Source organism: Castor canadensis, chromosome X (genome assembly GCF_047511655.1).
Source record: "Castor canadensis chromosome X, mCasCan1.hap1v2, whole genome shotgun sequence".
In the NCBI taxonomy this organism is placed as follows: domain Eukaryota; kingdom Metazoa; phylum Chordata; class Mammalia; order Rodentia; family Castoridae; genus Castor; species Castor canadensis.
Window position 1 is genome coordinate 118976908 of NC_133405.1, and position 17138 is coordinate 118994045.

Sequence of the window (17138 nt, forward strand, 5' to 3'; positions counted from 1 at the left end):
ATCCATGATGACAATAACAAAAATCCTGAAATGGGGAGAGTAGCTGCACTTAGCTCAAGTTATGACATTTGTTTAGGATTGATTTTAGAAGAGGAGAAGGGTAATAATGTTAAGGGGTGGCTCAAGAGGTAGAGCACCTGCTTTGTAAGCATGAAGCCCTGAGTTCAAATCCCAGTTCTATTTCAAAAAAATCTGGGTGCAGGTGGCTCACGACTGTAATCTTGCAACTCAGGTGCCTGCGATCAGAAGGATTGTGGTTCCAGATCAGTCTGAGAAAATAGTCCTAAAGACACCATTTCCAAAATAACCAGGGTAAAATGGACTGGAGGTATGACTCAAGCTGTAGAGTGCCTGCTTTGCAAGCATGAATCCCTGAGTTCAAACCCCAGTCCCACCAAAAATAAATGAATAAATGAAAAGAAAGAACTACAGTAGAAATCAAAAAGCTTCAGAGAGTCACAGGACTAGTAGGCAAGGGCCAAATTTATCTAAGATGTAGAACTAGTTCTGTTACTCCAGTTCAAATGCTCCAACTTGAATGTAGCACTGTTACATATATAGTGATTTTCTGGGGGTGTAGATCAATGGCAGAGTATTGTCTAGCATGTGTGAAGCCCTAAGTCCAATTCCCAGTGTTCCCCACACACACTCACATACAAACATCATATAAAATATAATATATAAAATTGTTAAGTGCTCTCCTTTATCTTTTTTATCTTTAAAATCTACTTTAAATTTATTTGTAAACACCCACAATGTTTTGTTGAGTTTTATATTCTGTTCTTGCCATCATTACTCCTTCTACCAGCACTGACACTGGACACTGTATGTGTGGAAATGCTCTAAGTTCCTTCTGAGAGATGTATCATATTTAATACCAGCTGAATTATCTTATTTTTATAAACCTGTCTGCATGGCATAGCATAGAGTAGAAAGCTCCAGGGAGAGATCTCACCATCCATGTAAAATCATAACATTTTAGAGCTGGAAGATTATTTAGTGATGATCCAATTCAACAGCCTTATTTTACAGATGAATAAACTAGGGCTACTGAGTCTAAGAAGAGCCTGAACACCTTCTTTAGGGAATAATTTAGCATCCCAGGATAATGAAAACCACCTTGCTCTAGAATCTATAAAAAATTAAATGTGGATCCAATTATTTGCAGATGTATTTGTGATTATCTTAGATTAGTACTCTTTTTTTTCTGATGCCCATTTTGCTAGTCCTTGAAACAGATACACTATGATATCTTCAATCTTATCAAGAGAAAAAGTAAAGGACAATCAACATTAATAGCTACCAGGCACTAAAAGTAAATCAAGCAATGATGAAATATGTACTATCAGACTTGCCATACTGGCTTAGCTGCCTCATCCGATATTCTTGGAAGGAATATTGGGTTTTACTATTCTCTCTGTAGTTTGTGGAATAAAATTTCTAGGATTGTATGAATTTCATGGATTATATTGTATGATAAAATATTAATTCCTGATTCTCATACATTACCTTTTGCTCCTTTCAGAATTCCATGATTCTAAAATCCCCACAATTCATACCATATTATCACATTTTCAGTGTTACTTGATTTAAAATGGAGATAAATGAAGCAACATACTACAATTTCTTTCCACTTCCTTAATCCACCATCACTAAATTATAATTATTAGATTACTTGTATGTTTTTATACTATATCAAAATAGAGGTTACTTTTTTTCAGGGAAAATCTCATTTGTATCTTCAAGGACAGTGACTTTCCATATATATGAATCTGAACATAAGTATTTACTTGTAGTTAAGAAAATAAATGTACCCATGTATTTTCTCATCTATGTTCCCTTGAAGTTTTCCATGTAAACCATATGGTTTTAGCAAGTACTCAAGAACAAACATGACATATTTAGTAAGATCAGATCATATGCCCAAACAGATAGAGGGTATGTGTGAAGAGTTGATGAATAATTATTAATGATGATTATGATGATTAAGAATAAATGATAGGTCCTGGATATTTTGTGGTTCTCACCCCTCCCATTTATGTAACAGATGACAAATGCAATGTACAGCTGTGCCATAATTAAATGCATTTTTCCTTTGTAAAATTACAACCTTTTATGATACTGTTTAATACACTGCATCTATAATGCAACTATACACTCACTGATGAAATCTGTGACATTAAGGATTCAAGCAAAATTATGAAAAACAATGCTATCCTCAGTGCTTAAAAAATTATGGAAAATATCCATGACTTGTTTAAAATTAATAAATATGTGATAAAAAATTCATTAAATTATGTAAATCTTACAAAAGAGAAAAAATTCAATATTAACATTGAACAGGTAAAAGATTCCCTCTTTATGTAAGGTACTTATAAAAAGACAGAAATACCAATTTTTTGGCATAGGTACCTGTCTGGAATTAGTTCTGTCAACCCCTGCAGGTGGCACAAGACAAGCAGATTGAAAAGTATGTTCATAATATGGGGTCATACCAAAATCTCATTTTGGCTGTCTTCTTCAGAATCATTTTAAATTATTGGATCAGATACCTAAGATCTTTTCGATTTGGAAAATAATTTTTCTGCATCCTGCCAGAAAAACAAAAATGCTATTTTGTAGCAGTGCTATTGGTCAAATGTCAAAAACTTGCCATATGTCTAGCAGAGTTGAAAGGTTCCCATTGGTTCAAGAAAAAAATGTCAGCTGAAGCTTAGCTGACTCAAAAGGTCTGTAATGATCATCATGCAGGTATTGTTTTTGTTTTAATTCTAGATTGACTATTGGGATGTATACCAGCAAACAGTTCTAATACTAAATCTGTTTGCTTCTTGAAGACTTGAAATAATTTATTTTTAACCAAATCTGATTCTTCATATTTATTATTTTGCTAACATACTTCTCTCCCAACTTTATTGTTGATTGAGACCATAAATTCATGAATTTTGTCATGGTTAAATCCTCAGCTAGTATATGACAAATAATGTGGAGTATATAAATACCTGCTTGATGATGATAATTAATGTTATATTAATACTTGTCAATGATAATTATGTTATTATATTAATACTGCTAATTAGTTTATTATGAGTAATAATAACAATAATAATAACAGCACTTTTCAGAAGCGTTCCAATGTTGTTACTATTAGTTATTAAAAATACCATGATTAGTACCTGTCCAGTTATATGTGGGAATTTAAGTAGCACAGTGTAGATCATTATTTTAAAAATTCCAGCCTGTCACCTAATTTAATTTTTCTCTGGCTCAATATTGGTTGTGAAGCAAAACCTAAATAAACAATAACAGACTATTGAGGCATCATAATTTAAACTGACCTCTTCTGCTGTCTATCATGTGATAGTTTTCTTGAAAAAAATCACCAAAGCTATTATTTATTGCATTCATTGAAATACCGTTTATGATGATTGTGATTTTTAGAGGATAGCTTTATCCGAAAAAATATGTCATGTGCAATACTTTAAACATTTGAAAATACCATATGAGCTATAAAGTATTCTAACTTTATAGTAGTGTATTTTATTCTCTGTCTTGCAGACATTAAATAAGCACAGTTATATAAGTAACTCAAAATTTTCACTGGGAAACAAATAACAAAAACAAAAAAGGAGTAGCAAAACAGTTATAATAGGGCAAGTGGCAATGGCATCTAGGAGTGTAGACTCTGTTTTCGCCATATGAATTTTATGATCAGCCTTTTGTTGTTGAAACTGTCCGTGTGAAGAAGAATAGGGAGGAGAAATTATTAATCATGTAAAATATAAGATGTGTTTGGGAGACAAGCACAGAAAAGAGAATGTAAATAGGTGAGGACTTTGGAGCTACTAAAAGATTATTTGCAGGTCTAACAAGATTAAGAACCATATAAATTACCACAAATTGCTATGAACACGAAAGTACTGTACATGAATTTAAATATCATAATGTATTATAAATGTATCTATGCAGAAAAGGAAACCTTTAATAGTATGTTTAGGCTAAGCTATTCAAGACTTGAACCCTGTCTCTATTTCTAATTTCATCTCTCATCACCTCACTGTGTATGTTCCTGCAATAAAGAGTCCTTTGAGATGATTGAATCCCTTTGTTGTCTCTTAGTCTCTTAATTTGGTGCCTCTTCATACTATGCTCTTTCTGTGTGGAATACTTCTCCCATACCCTGTTTTTACTTTGTTGGGTAATTACTCTTCACTTTCTATAACTCAACTTAAATAAAGCTTGGCTGACACCACTAAGTTATGTGTGAGGCGTCCCTTCCATGTTCATGAAGGCAGAAGATATATCCAGAACCAATATCCCTATTGTTCATTATTCTAGGCCCAATTCCTAACATGATGCCTGTTTCTTATAGTAAATGCTACTCTTGATTTAAATTGAAACTGGAGATGAAGAAAGATAGTTATTAATTAAGTGTTCATGGTGTAGTTATTACAGAGCCCAAATAATTTAGAGGAATCAAAAGCTCAAACTAAGTAAAGGGATAGAAACCAAAACGAGAAGTTCAACTACAAGGGGTTTAGAAACTCAGACCAGCAATTGTGCAGGAAAATAGCGTAATCATGTAACAGCCTGGGCAGCAAGATTGGAGAAATTAGTCATTTTATGGGAAGAAAAGACAGTAAAATATATTAGCATATTAATATCCTATTCTATATTAATATTCTCTCTAATATATCATTAATATCAGGCAAACTTTAGCTTTGGACCAAAAATTTTTTGTTTCTCAATTTCAAGCCCAAAACACAGTGTTTGTATTGTGATTTAAATTGTTTTTATTTGAACGTGTTAATTGAAAAATAATTTACATATACAAATATTCATTCTTTTCAGAGTATAAGGTTGTGAGTTTTGACAAATATACACATTCATGTAACCACCAAAACAATCACAATATAAATTAGTTCCATCACCACATCACCTCAAGCCCTTTTTAGTTAACACCTCAACTTGTACCCCAACCCCTGGCAACCATAGTTCTGTTTTCTGTCCCTATGGTTTTGCCTGTTCTAAAACTGTCAAATAACTGGGATCATAAATTTTGTGCCTCTGGAGTTTGGCTTCCTGAACTTAGTTTTTTGCTGACTCACACCCTAACCCCTGGCAACCACAGATATTTTTCTTATTCTTATGGTTTTAGCTTGTTTCAAAACTGCCAAATAACTGGAATCATAAATTTTGTGACCTCTGGAGTCTGGCTTCTTACACTTAGCATAAGGCAATTTTTAATTCATTCAAGTTTTTGAACATATTTATTTTTGATGCTGTTACTTTTGTCTTACCCCAATAGCACAAATTCTGCAATCAAGTTTCCCACATGTGGAAATAGCAGAGGTCACCACATCCAGAATACAATAGATAAATCTTTCTCTGGGAAAAAAAACACCTTTATGATCATAGTATTGCCCCTGCCAGGTATGAATGTAGTATTAATTTATTTTTCAATGCCAAGTAGTATTTCACTGCTGGATATATGACAGATGGTTTATTCTCCCATTGGAGGCCATTTGGTTTGCTTCTGTTTGGGAAATTATGAATAAAGACACCATAAACTTTTATATACAAGTTCTTGTATGAAGAATTAGCAGCTATCAGCTTTTGCTATTAAGTTCACCGAGAAATGAAGGGAGCAAAGTCCTGGAAGGCCAGACAGAGATGAGGCACCTATGTGCAGGAGTGTCGCATGTGGAAATTGATAACATACTCAGCGTTAATCCTCTGCACAGAGATAGCAAAAGGTTCAAAAGGGTGAAAGGCAAAAGCAACAAGACGTCGCAAGACATGGGTGGTAGGGCGTCCCAATAAGCCTGCCTGGATCTCAAACTTGAGCAGGCCAGAGTCTCGGGCGTAGAACCTAATAGCGTGATCTGCACAAGTTTTAGGTCTTTCCATGGCTGACACCCACTTGTCATCATAGCTGAAGAGAGACAAATCCAGGTAGGGGCTACCACTGTAAGATTGAGCACTGATGGGGAACTGACCCAGCACCCAACGCACTGCCTCCGTACGCCCTCCATACCTGGCATTTATAATTGTATTTTTGAACCGGCTCTGGATCTGCCTTGCAAAGTTGTTGCTAGAAGATGAGCAAGGAAACTGGACTGCACTGTGTAGGTTAGCATTACGGAAGAAATCACAGAAGTTTTCAAAGAGCTCCAAAAGCTCCTCTGATGTATTCTCAAACACAGCAATCACTTCAGTTGTCACCATATTGTACACCACAAAGAAAGATGCTTGATCTGGATCGGCGACCCTCAGTGTCACTACATCCTCACTGGTGTACTTGATAAACAGATGATTTTCATCCAGAAGTTGCATTTTCCACATGCGCAGCTTCCGCAGTTGGTCAAAGCACCGGAAGTAGCGCCTCTTGGCCAATGCGTTACCATCCTGTTCTGCCTGGCGCCACAGGTACACCAGAAGCCGGTGTTTCAGTGAATTGATGAAAGGATCCCTAAAAGGGTAGGCTACGCCTGTCTCACTGTCCCCCTGCCCCTCAGGGAAAACGGCCGACACAGTGAGCAGGTCATCCTCATAGCAGAAGCGGCCGATGGTCCGTACATCAATGAGAGTGCCTTCCTGAGTCACCTGGAAGACGTGGATGGTCTGCTGCTGTACGGACAAGATGGCCAAGGTGTCTTTGTACAAGTACAGCCCTTGGTTGTGTGACAGGACTACTTTATCACAGTTAAATGTGCGTCTGTCACATAAGCGGCCAGTGTGAAGGTCAATGATGTGGATGGAATAGTCCTCCAAAGGGGTCCAAGGGTTGAGGGTCACTGACTCACTGTTCTGATGTATCTCATAGAAAGGAGGTTGAGGCTCATCCAGGAGGTGAACAGAGGAGCCCACAATGACATACCGGCAGTCATCAGTGAAGAGGCTGCAATCCAGGTTCAAGTGTTCACCATTGGATACTACTTTGGTACGATGAAACAGGACAAAAAAGCATTCAAAGAGCTGGTTCCGGATGTTGACTGCCCTCTGGTCATTGCCATAGGGCAGGGTCTTCCCCTCACATCCCTGAAGTAAGTCCTCTGCTGCCTGGCAGCCCCGGTACCCATAGATTTCAAGAGATGTCTGGTCAGAAGAAAACCCAATAAAGTAGCGTCCATCAGGAGAGAATTTACGCAAGATACAGGGAGGCTTGTCCACATTGACAACTGTGAAATTGGGGAAGACATTTTGGTGGAACCTTCGAACTTGGTGCCAGTGGGTACCTGCTTTGCCTGAACCGATTCGCCGGCACTCCAAGCGGTGAACCACATTCTGGTTTTGAATTTTTCGTGGCTTAAGGGTAGAAATATGATGCTCCATTATCAAACCCCTGTCCAGTTCTGGTTCAAGTGATCAGAGCCACCTACACCTCAGTTGCCTCTCAGCGCACGTCTCAGTTTACACTGCCCCGGTGCTTTGCCTCAGAATTCTGGCGCCTCTACCTCAGGGGTTTGTTTCCGCCAGGCACCGGAAGTGCTCTAAATTAAATGTTTTTGATTGGTTGACGCTACTATATTGAAATACAGTGGATTTTTCTATATCGAAAATTTATCTTGAGATCTTGCAAACTCAATTGTTAGTTCTTTGGTTCTTGTGTATTCTATTCTGTTTCTGACATAGAAAATTATGTCATCTGCAAATAGATATAAGTAGTGTAATGCCTCCTGCTTTATTTTTCCTCTAGAGTGCATTGATTATTTGGGAATTTTTGTGCTTTCATGTAAATTTTAAGATAGTTTTTAGTAGTTCTGTGAAGAATGTCATAGATATTTTAGTACAGTTTGCATTGAACCTGTAGATTGATTGGATAAAATGTGCATTTTAGTAATATCCATAATATTTTAATAGCACATAATAATATATTTTATATAATAATTAATATATAGCTATTATAATAATTACAATAAATAATACACATTCTTCCAACAAGGAACAAAGATGCTTACTTTCATCAATTTTATTCAACATCATATTGGGAGTCCTAGCCAGAGTAATCAACGAAGAGAAAGAAAAGGCATCTAAATGAGCGAAGTCAAATAGTCACAATTTGCTGATGAACTGTTGTTACATATACAATACCCCAAAGACACCACAAAAAAGTATTAGAACAAGTAAATGAATTCAGCAAAGTTGTGGAATACAAAATAAGCATACTAAAATGGAGGTAATGCTGTATTATCTAACCAATTATCTGATATTGAAATCAAGACAAGATTCTCCTTTATATATAGCCAGAAAAATAAAATAGCTACAAATAAATTTAATAGAAGAGGTGAAAGATCCCCACAAAGAAAACTATAAAACATCGGTGAAGAAGTTGAAGAGGACAAATGGAAAGACAAATAAATGGAAATATATCCCATGTTCATGTGTTGGAAGAATAAATACTAAAATCTTATTTCAGATCTTACAGAGAAACTTTCAGCTTTATCTCCTATTCAATATGATGTTAGCTGTTGGCTTATTGTAAATGATTTTTATTATGTTGAGGTATATTCCTTCTATATCTATTTTGATCACAATTTTTACATGAGAAGATTTTGAATTTTACCAAATGCATTTTATGCATCTGTTGAGATGAGTATATGGTTTTTGTCCTTTCTTCTGTTGATAGGTGTATCACATTATTTACATATGTTCAAACATCCTTGGATCCCTGGGATGCATCCCAGGAATGTGCTGTGGGATTCTGTTCTTAATTAGCATATATTAGTTATGGGGAGTCATTGTGACATATGTGCTTACAGTATATCTTAATTAGACTCACCTCCCCATCATTCTCCCTCATGCCCTCTTCCCCTTTCTTAGAACAATTTCAACAGTTTTCATGTTTAATTTTCATACGTGTGTACAAAATACACCAACCGTATTCACCCTTCTTCACCCTCTCTGCTTACCTTGCTTCCTCCCACTGTTACCCACCCCTTGACAGGACCTGTTTTACCTTACTGTCCTTCATTTTTTAAGTGTATATTGTTTTTTCCAAGGGGGTTTGCCTTGGTGTTCCACACATGTATATGTCATACTTCAAGTAGATTAACCCCCTCTATTACTTACTCTTTCTATTATTCAATAGCTCCCCTATTATTCAACAGCTTTCAATGCATTTCATCATACCATCTTCATATACAAATGGGATGGATTTCAATATTATTCACTTTCTATCATTCTCTTTTCCTCTACTGCCTCCCTATAACTACCCTCAGACACACCCACTATTGCTATTATATTCTATCACTTGTCTATCTATGATCATATACATATCTATGTATACATAGATATTCTTCTGTTCATTCTAGCTTCCACATGTGACCTTTGTCCTTCTGAGTCTGGCTAACTTCACTTAACATGATGATAATCCAGGTCCTTCCGCTTACCTGCAAACAACATAATTTCATTCTTTTTTATGGCTGAGTAATATTCCATTGTGTATATATGCCACATTTGGTTGATCTATTCATCATTTGTAGGACATCTGGGCTATTTCCAAAGCGTGGGTATTGTGAATAGTGCAGCAATTAACATGACTGCATGACTGCACAAGTGGCTCTATCATATACTAGCTTACATTCCTTTGGGTATATGTCTCAGAGTGGTAGTGTTGATCATACAGTACTTCTATTTTTAGTTTTATGAGTCACTTCCATACTGCTTTCCATAGCAGTTACACTAACTTACATTCCCATCAACAGTGTATAAGAGTTCCTTTTTCCTGCATCCTTATCAGCATTTGTTGTGTGCGTTACTGGTGGTAGTCATTCTGACTTGAGTGAGGTAAAATTTCAGGGTTGATTTTAATTTCTTTAATGGTCAAAGATGTTGTGAATTTCTTCATGTATTTTTTGGCAATTTGTACTTCTTTTGAGAACTGTTCAGTTCATTTGGCCATTTATTCAATGCATTGTTGATTTTTTTCAGGAACACTTTTTTGAGCTCCTGATATGTTCTGGTTATTAATCCTTTGTCAAATGTATAGCTGGAAAGATTTTCTCCCATTCTGTTGATTGTCTATTCAGTCTAGTGATTATTTACTTTGCTGTGCAGAAACTTTTTAATTTGATGCATGCTCATTTGTCAATCCTTTCTCTTAATTGTTGAGCTATTGAAATCCTATTCAGGAAGTTATTACCTATGCCTTTATGTTAAGCAATAGGACAAGAGAAAGAAATATAAGACTTTAAATAGGGAAGGAAGAAGTCAACTTATACTTATTTGCAGATTATTTGATCTTATACCTCGTAGATGCTAAAAACTCCACCAAAAAACTCTTAGGTGTCATAAACATGTTCAGTAAAATAGTAGTACACAAAACCAATACACAAAAATTGATAGCATTTCTATACACCAACAATAAACTGTCTTAGAGAGAAATCAGTAAAATAATACCATTTAAAATAGATTAAAAAAATTAAAATACCTAGGAATAAATGTAATGAAGGAAGTGAAAGATGTATACAACAAAAACTATAAATCACTGAAGAAAGAAATCAGAGAAGGCATTAGAAGATGGAAAGGCATCACATGCCCATGAAGTGGCAGAATCAATATTGTGAAAATGCCTATACTACCCAAAGCAATCTATATGATTAATTCAGTCTCCATCAGAATTCTAATGGTATCCTTCACCAAGAGAGAAAAATCTATCCTAACAAACATATGGAAGCACAAAAATACCTCCAATAGCCAAAGCAACCCCGAGCAAAAAGAGCAAAGGAGGTATGACTTCAAATTATATTACAGAATCATAGTAAGAAATTCAGCATGGTACTGGCACAAAAACAGACAAAAAGACCAATGGAACAGAAGACTGAGCACAAACCCATGCAGGTATGACCATTTGATTTTTGACAAAGGAGCTTTAAACATGTGTTGGAGAAAAGATAGCATCTTCAACATATGGTCCTAGGAAAACTGGATAGTCACCTGTAGAAGATTGAAACTGGATCCCAGTCTCTCACCTGTACTAGTATCAATTGAAAGTGTATCAAAGATCTTAATGAGGATCTGAAACTGTGAAACTGCTGTGAAACTACTAGGGAAAACTAGAACATGTAGGCATGGTTAATAAATTCTGATACTGCATTCTATTTACTGGTGTTTTGTTGAGATTTTTGCACCTATGTCTATCAACTATATAGGCATATAGATTTCTTTTTTGTATGTGTGTCCTTGTCTGGTTTTGGTTTCAGGGTAATTCTTGCCTTATAGAACAAGCTAAGGAGGATTCCCCCAATCTGCAAGGAATGGCCTGCAGTTTATTCCAAATTAGAAAAAATTCTGTCTTTCATCATTGGTTATTATACTATTTGGGGGAACTTTTTAGTTATATTGTAACTGGTAGAAGAATTCTCTTTTCCAAGTTTTCTGAGTGTTGTTTTTATAAAGCAGTAATTGATATTAAATTTTGTCTAATATTTTCTTGCATTAGTGGAGATGATCATATCATTTTGCTTCTTTAGTCTGTGTTGACATATTGTTTAATCCAAGGGATGTTTACTCAAGTACTTAGCTTTCCTCAAAATCTTTTCTCTTTAGCCCCTGTTAAAGTCCCTGGAGAAGTACTTTAGGAAGTATGCAATCTCTCTTTGTGTTTGTAGTTCTCAGGGGTTCTATAATCTCATAGTAGCTCATATTTGTCCATTAGAAAATTGTTAAATATTTTAGGTGAGATCTTTTTAGCCTCTTGTATGCCTGCTCTGTCTCCCTCCTGTGTTCTGCTATAGGTGATACAATGGTTGTGCTATCTATTATCAAACATGTGCCTAACTTTCCAAAAATTTAGCCTTATTGGCTATTCTGAAACCTCACATCTCTTATGTATTCAAGAAAATTTATGATTTTACACTTGGCACTACATTTGTCTCATCATCGGTGAGGAAATGGCAGTCTTTCTTAGTTTATTAATTTTAGGTTTAAAGATGGTCGTTGTGATTAAAAATTTGATTGAGTTCTAAAATAAAATGACTCAGGGGTGTCATTTTCTCAGAGGATTTTAAATGTAGTTTCTTTGTGAAGAATAAAGAGTACCAATGGAGTTGGTTTGTGTTCATATTCAGTTTAGGCAAGACTAATTTATAGCACCTAGTCCATTGTTGGAAGTAAGGACTTGGATAATTATTGTATTTGCATTTATAGAACCTCTCCTTGTGGGTTTTAAAATGAAAAAGTAAAAAGATAATTATGTCAATTTTGGGTGAGCAAAGTAAAAGCAGAATAGATATGTAGCTGTTTGAGTTTCATAAATCAATTCTACTAGCTGTTTTCCCTAAATAAAAAGCTAGTCAGTGCCATCCAGAAGAGAATTCCATGTTTTTCGAAGAAGACAAATGAATGGCAACAATGAAAGAAGTTTAATTTTGTTCATGCTATGATATATTATATGAATATACATCATGTAAATATATTAATTCTTTTAATTCGACAAATATTTATTAGCTACATAAAATATTACAGATGTTATTCTGCCAGTTAAGGAAAAATCATCCATACAAGCAGTTAGGAAGCATGAGTTTTTGCCTTGATATTATAACTAACTCTCTGCATGATCTTGGATAACTCACCTCTCTGGACAAAGTTAATGAGTTAATAGGGGTGAATTTTATCAAGTAGTTAAATTATAAAGCTATCTCACTACCTCATATTCAGTCTAATTTTCCCACTACTTATAATATGCCAGGTCCTTCATATGTGATTATTTCACCTGAGCCAAGATGGATGATTTTTAAAAAGAAAATTAATAAAGGATTGAAAATCTAGTAACAGTAAATTGCCAGACTGATTTGGGAGAAGATGGAGACCTTGAAACGTTTAACCAGCATTAAAAATTATTTTTTCTCTTTATTGTTGTATGGGTAGGGATACATTGTTGCATTTACAAAAGTTCTTGTAATGTATTAAACAAATCATACTTGATTTTACCCCTTCCACCAATCTCCCCAATCTTCCCTTCCCCCATTCCTGGAATCGTTTCAGCAGGTATCAGTTTTGCATTCACATACATGTGTACACATTTTTGCACACTATTCACCCTCCTACCCTTTTCCCCACCACCTCCCCCATTTCACTGGTTCCAACCACTTCCCAGCAAGACCTGTCTGCCCTCTTGTTCTCTACTTTTGTAAAAGAAAAAAATGACATTTTTGCTTATTTGAAATAAAGGTAGCTACACAGGAGTTTCCTTGTGATATTTCCAAGTATATATGTATTATAACCCCAACTGTCCCATCTCCTGTATTTTTTTCATTGTACCTCAGTCCCTTTCTTTTGGTGGTTTCAACAGATTTAAGAATTCTGTATTCATTCTTGTATAGAGAGTACATCAACCACATGCATTAAAAATTCTTATTGTGCCAGAAATTTATGCCAATCCCAAAACAATGGTTGAGAACTTTGTTGTTTTGGATAAACTTACAAGGCTAAATAGACAAAAGTGGGGGTTCATGGCTCACCAAGATCATGGGGATCATATTAACTCCTCACCCTCACACTCCATTTTGGGTTGAGATCCTGAAGAGTCATCTCTTAGGATTAAGGATAAATAAGAAATAAGCCAATCCTCACAAGATTTTCCAGTTCAGCTTCAAGTCATCTGAAGGCTGCAAAAATCCTCAGCTCTTATATTAAGGACTTAATTAAGATGGTCCCTGACTGTTAACATTTCTGGTATGCTTCCTGGAAAGAAAAGAAAATCATATGTTAAGAAATATGTTATATTGAGCCAAAGGCAGTACTACACATAATTTTTCACATATAATAAACAGAATTAAATGTAACAACAGGCGAACAAATTTCAATGAAAAAGAATCATCAGATGTATTAGACAAACAATGGCAGATTTTTTGGAAATATTAGTACATGTGTGAGAAAAATCCACTATGCTTATTATACTCAAGGGTATAAAACAATAAATTGAAACTTTTAGCAATTATATGAACATTTCAGTAACATATATGAGAAATAAAATAGAACTTTCTAAGGAGACTGAGATCAATAGGAGACTTAACACAGGTAAAGAGAGACATAGTAAACTGGAAGTTAGGTCAGGAGAAAAATTTCAAATGAAGTAAAGACAGTAAAAATATTGAGAAATATAGTAGAAGAAATAATAAATTTATGCCTATTATAGTTTTAATTGGAAATACCAACAGGAGAAGATAAGAGAGAATGTTGAAGTGTAATACTTGAAGAAATAAGTAAATGTTTTCCAGAACTAATGGAATGTTCACTCTTCAGAGACAAGAATCCCAAGCTATATTTACACGTGGCTATATCATGGTGGAAATGCAGAATAAAAGGAATGAGAAAATCTTAAATGCAACCAGAGTTAAAAATTTAATATAAATCATGAGTAGGTGATAGGTTACAGAGCCATAGCTGACTTCGAAACTCTTTTTCTCTGTGAGATTTTTTCTACTTACTTTCTTTTTTTTTTTTTTCATTTTTCTTTTATTATTCATATGTGCATACAAGGCTTGGTTTATTTCTCCCCCCTGCCCCCACCCCCTCCCTTACCACCCACTCCACCCCCTCCCGCTCCCCCCCTCAATACCCAGCAGAAACTATTTTGCCCTTATCTCTAATTTTGTTGTAGAGAGAGTATAAGCAATAATAGGAAGGAACAAGGGGTTTTGCTGGTTGAGATAAGGATAACTATATAGGGCATTGACTCACATTGATTTCCTGTGCGTGGGTGTTACCTTCTAGGTTAATTCTTTTTGATCTAACCTTTTCTCTAGTACCTGTTCCCCTTTTCCTATTGGCCTCAGTTGCTTTAAGGTATCTGCTTTAGTTTCTCTGCATTAAGGGCAACAAATGCTAGCTAGTTTTTTAGGTGTCTTACCTATCCTCACCCCTCCCTTGTGTGCTCTCGCTTTTATCATGTGCTCATAGTCCAATCCCCTTGTTGTGTTTGCCCTTGATCTAATGTCTACATATGAGGGAGAACATACGATTTTTGGTCTTTTGAGCCAGGCTAACCTCACTCAGAATGATGTTCTCCAGTTCCATCCATTTACCAGCGAATGATAACATTTCGTTCTTCTTCATGGCTGCATAGAATTCCATTGTGTATAGATACCACATTTTCTTAATCCATTCGTCAGTGGTGGGGCATCTTGGCTGTTTCCATAACTTGGCTATTGTGAATAGTGCCGCAATAAACATGGGTGTGCAGGTGCCTCTGGAGTAACAGTCTTTTGGGTATATCCCCAAGAGTGGTATTGCTGGATCAAATGGTAGATCGATGTCCAGCTTTTTAAGTAGCCTCCAAATTTTTTTCCAGAGTGGTTGTACTAGTCTACATTCCCACCAACAGTGTAAGAGGGTTCCTTTTTCCCCGCATCCTCGCCAACACCTGTTGTTGGTGGTGTTGCTGATGATGGCTATTCTAACAGGGGTGAGGTGGAATCTTAGTGTGGTTTTAATTTGCATTTCAACTCAAAATGGATCAAGGATCTTAATATCAGACCCCAAACTCTTAAGTTGATACAAGAAAGAGTAGGAAATACTCTGGAGTTAGTAGGTATAGGTAAGAACTTTCTCAATGAAACCCCAGCAGCACAGCAACTAAGAGATAGCATAGATAAATGGGACCTCATAAAACTAAAAAGCTTCTGTTCATCAAAAGAAATGGTCTCTAAACTGAAGAGAATACCCACAGAGTGGGAGAAAATATTTGCCAACTATACATCAGACAAAGGACTGATAACCAGAATATACAGGGAACTTAAAAAACTAAATTCTCCCAAAACTAATGAACCAATAAAGAAATGGGCATGTGAACTAAACAGAACTTTCTCAAAAGAAGAAATTCAAATGGCCAGAAAACACATGAAAAAATGCTCACCATCTCTACTTACTTTCTAATTTATTTTTTCAAAGAACACTTTGCTTGAGGTTTTTTTAATATAGCAGAGGACCCAAAGCTATCTTTTAAAATACTGAGATCAAACAATTTTCATGTTGGAATTATAGTTTCCCCAAAAATGAAATAAGAATTCTCTCTGAATAAAAACAAATTAGAGACACTGTCCATTGAATGTTTCTAGATAGAGGATCAGCAATGAAGGAAATTCTAAATAATATCTTGAGAGAGAAAGAAAATGATTATAAATGGAAGGATAGAGATAAAGGATGAAACAATGCAAATAAGATATATGGGTAAATATATATTATTTTAACATATATATATTTGATACATGATATGATATATCATATTACATATAAGTATAATATATGTTTTAATATTTTAAATATATTTTTAAAATATAAATATATATGAGTAAGTACATATTTATATTATAAATACATATATGGGTAAAATGAAATAAACTTTATTTCAACCCATAAAATGTATAAATGTAAAAAGGTACATGCATATATATTTACATAATGAATACATAAATTTATATAATGTATAACCATATGAAAGGTATGTATTTATACATTTGGCACAAATATATTAAACAGTATCTGTGACTGATGATGTTAGTTGAGTCGTGAAAATACTCAGTATCATCCTCCAGATATAATCAATCATTCAGAGTTGGCAAATGAGAGCAAACCTATCTATAAACTCTGAATTTGCTAATTGATTGATCTACTTTAGCTTTCATGATCTATGATTCCAAGTATACTTATATATTTCAGATTGTATACAATAAATTTGTGGTTTTTCATTACAGAACATACTGCCTAGAAGGCCAGTAATTCTTTTTTTTTATTGTTGTGCTGGGTAGGGGTACATTGTAGCATTTACAAAGGTTCTTAGAATGGATCAAATATATCATACTTGAATTCATGCCCTCTACCATTCTTCTTTATCCCCACCCCCATTCCTGGAATATTTTCAGCAGGTATCATTTTTTCATCTGCATACATGTATACACAGAATTTGCATCATATTCATGCTCCTACACCCTCTCCCCTCCCCCAGGCAGGGCATATTCCATCCTCCTGTTTTCTGATTTTGTATTAGGCCAGCAATTCTCAAATTTGATACACATCAAAATCACAAGGATAGCTTGCTAAAATGCCATCTTAGAATTTTTAATTTAGTAGGTTTGAGATAGCACTTAGTATTTGCATATGTTTCTTTTTTCCCTTTTACTATATACTTTCATTGC

At 35.1% G+C, this 17138-nt stretch overlaps 1 protein-coding gene and 1 non-coding gene across 3 annotated transcripts; both read right to left on the bottom strand.

Moving 5' to 3' along the window:
- Window positions 1–5276: 5276 nt before the first annotated feature.
- LOC141419974 (U1 spliceosomal RNA) lies at window positions 5277–5441 on the bottom strand. The gene has a single exon (XR_012444699.1). It is a non-coding gene; the product is annotated as a U1 spliceosomal RNA (small nuclear RNA).
- Window positions 5442–5682: 241 nt separating this feature from the next.
- On the bottom strand, window positions 5683–7335 carry LOC109687674 (DET1 homolog). 2 transcript variants are annotated; one of them, XM_074063662.1, is made up of 2 exons: window positions 6065–7335; window positions 5683–5872 (listed from the first exon to the last, which is right to left on the bottom strand). In XM_074063662.1, the coding sequence occupies exons 1-2, from the start codon at window positions 7333–7335 to the stop codon at window positions 5683–5685; spliced, it is 1461 nt and encodes a 486-aa protein (XP_073919763.1). The 2 variants fall into 2 exon arrangements, with proteins under 2 accessions (XP_073919763.1, XP_073919762.1); XM_074063661.1 differs by having other exon boundaries at window positions 5683–7335.
- Window positions 7336–17138: the final 9803 nt, after the last annotated feature.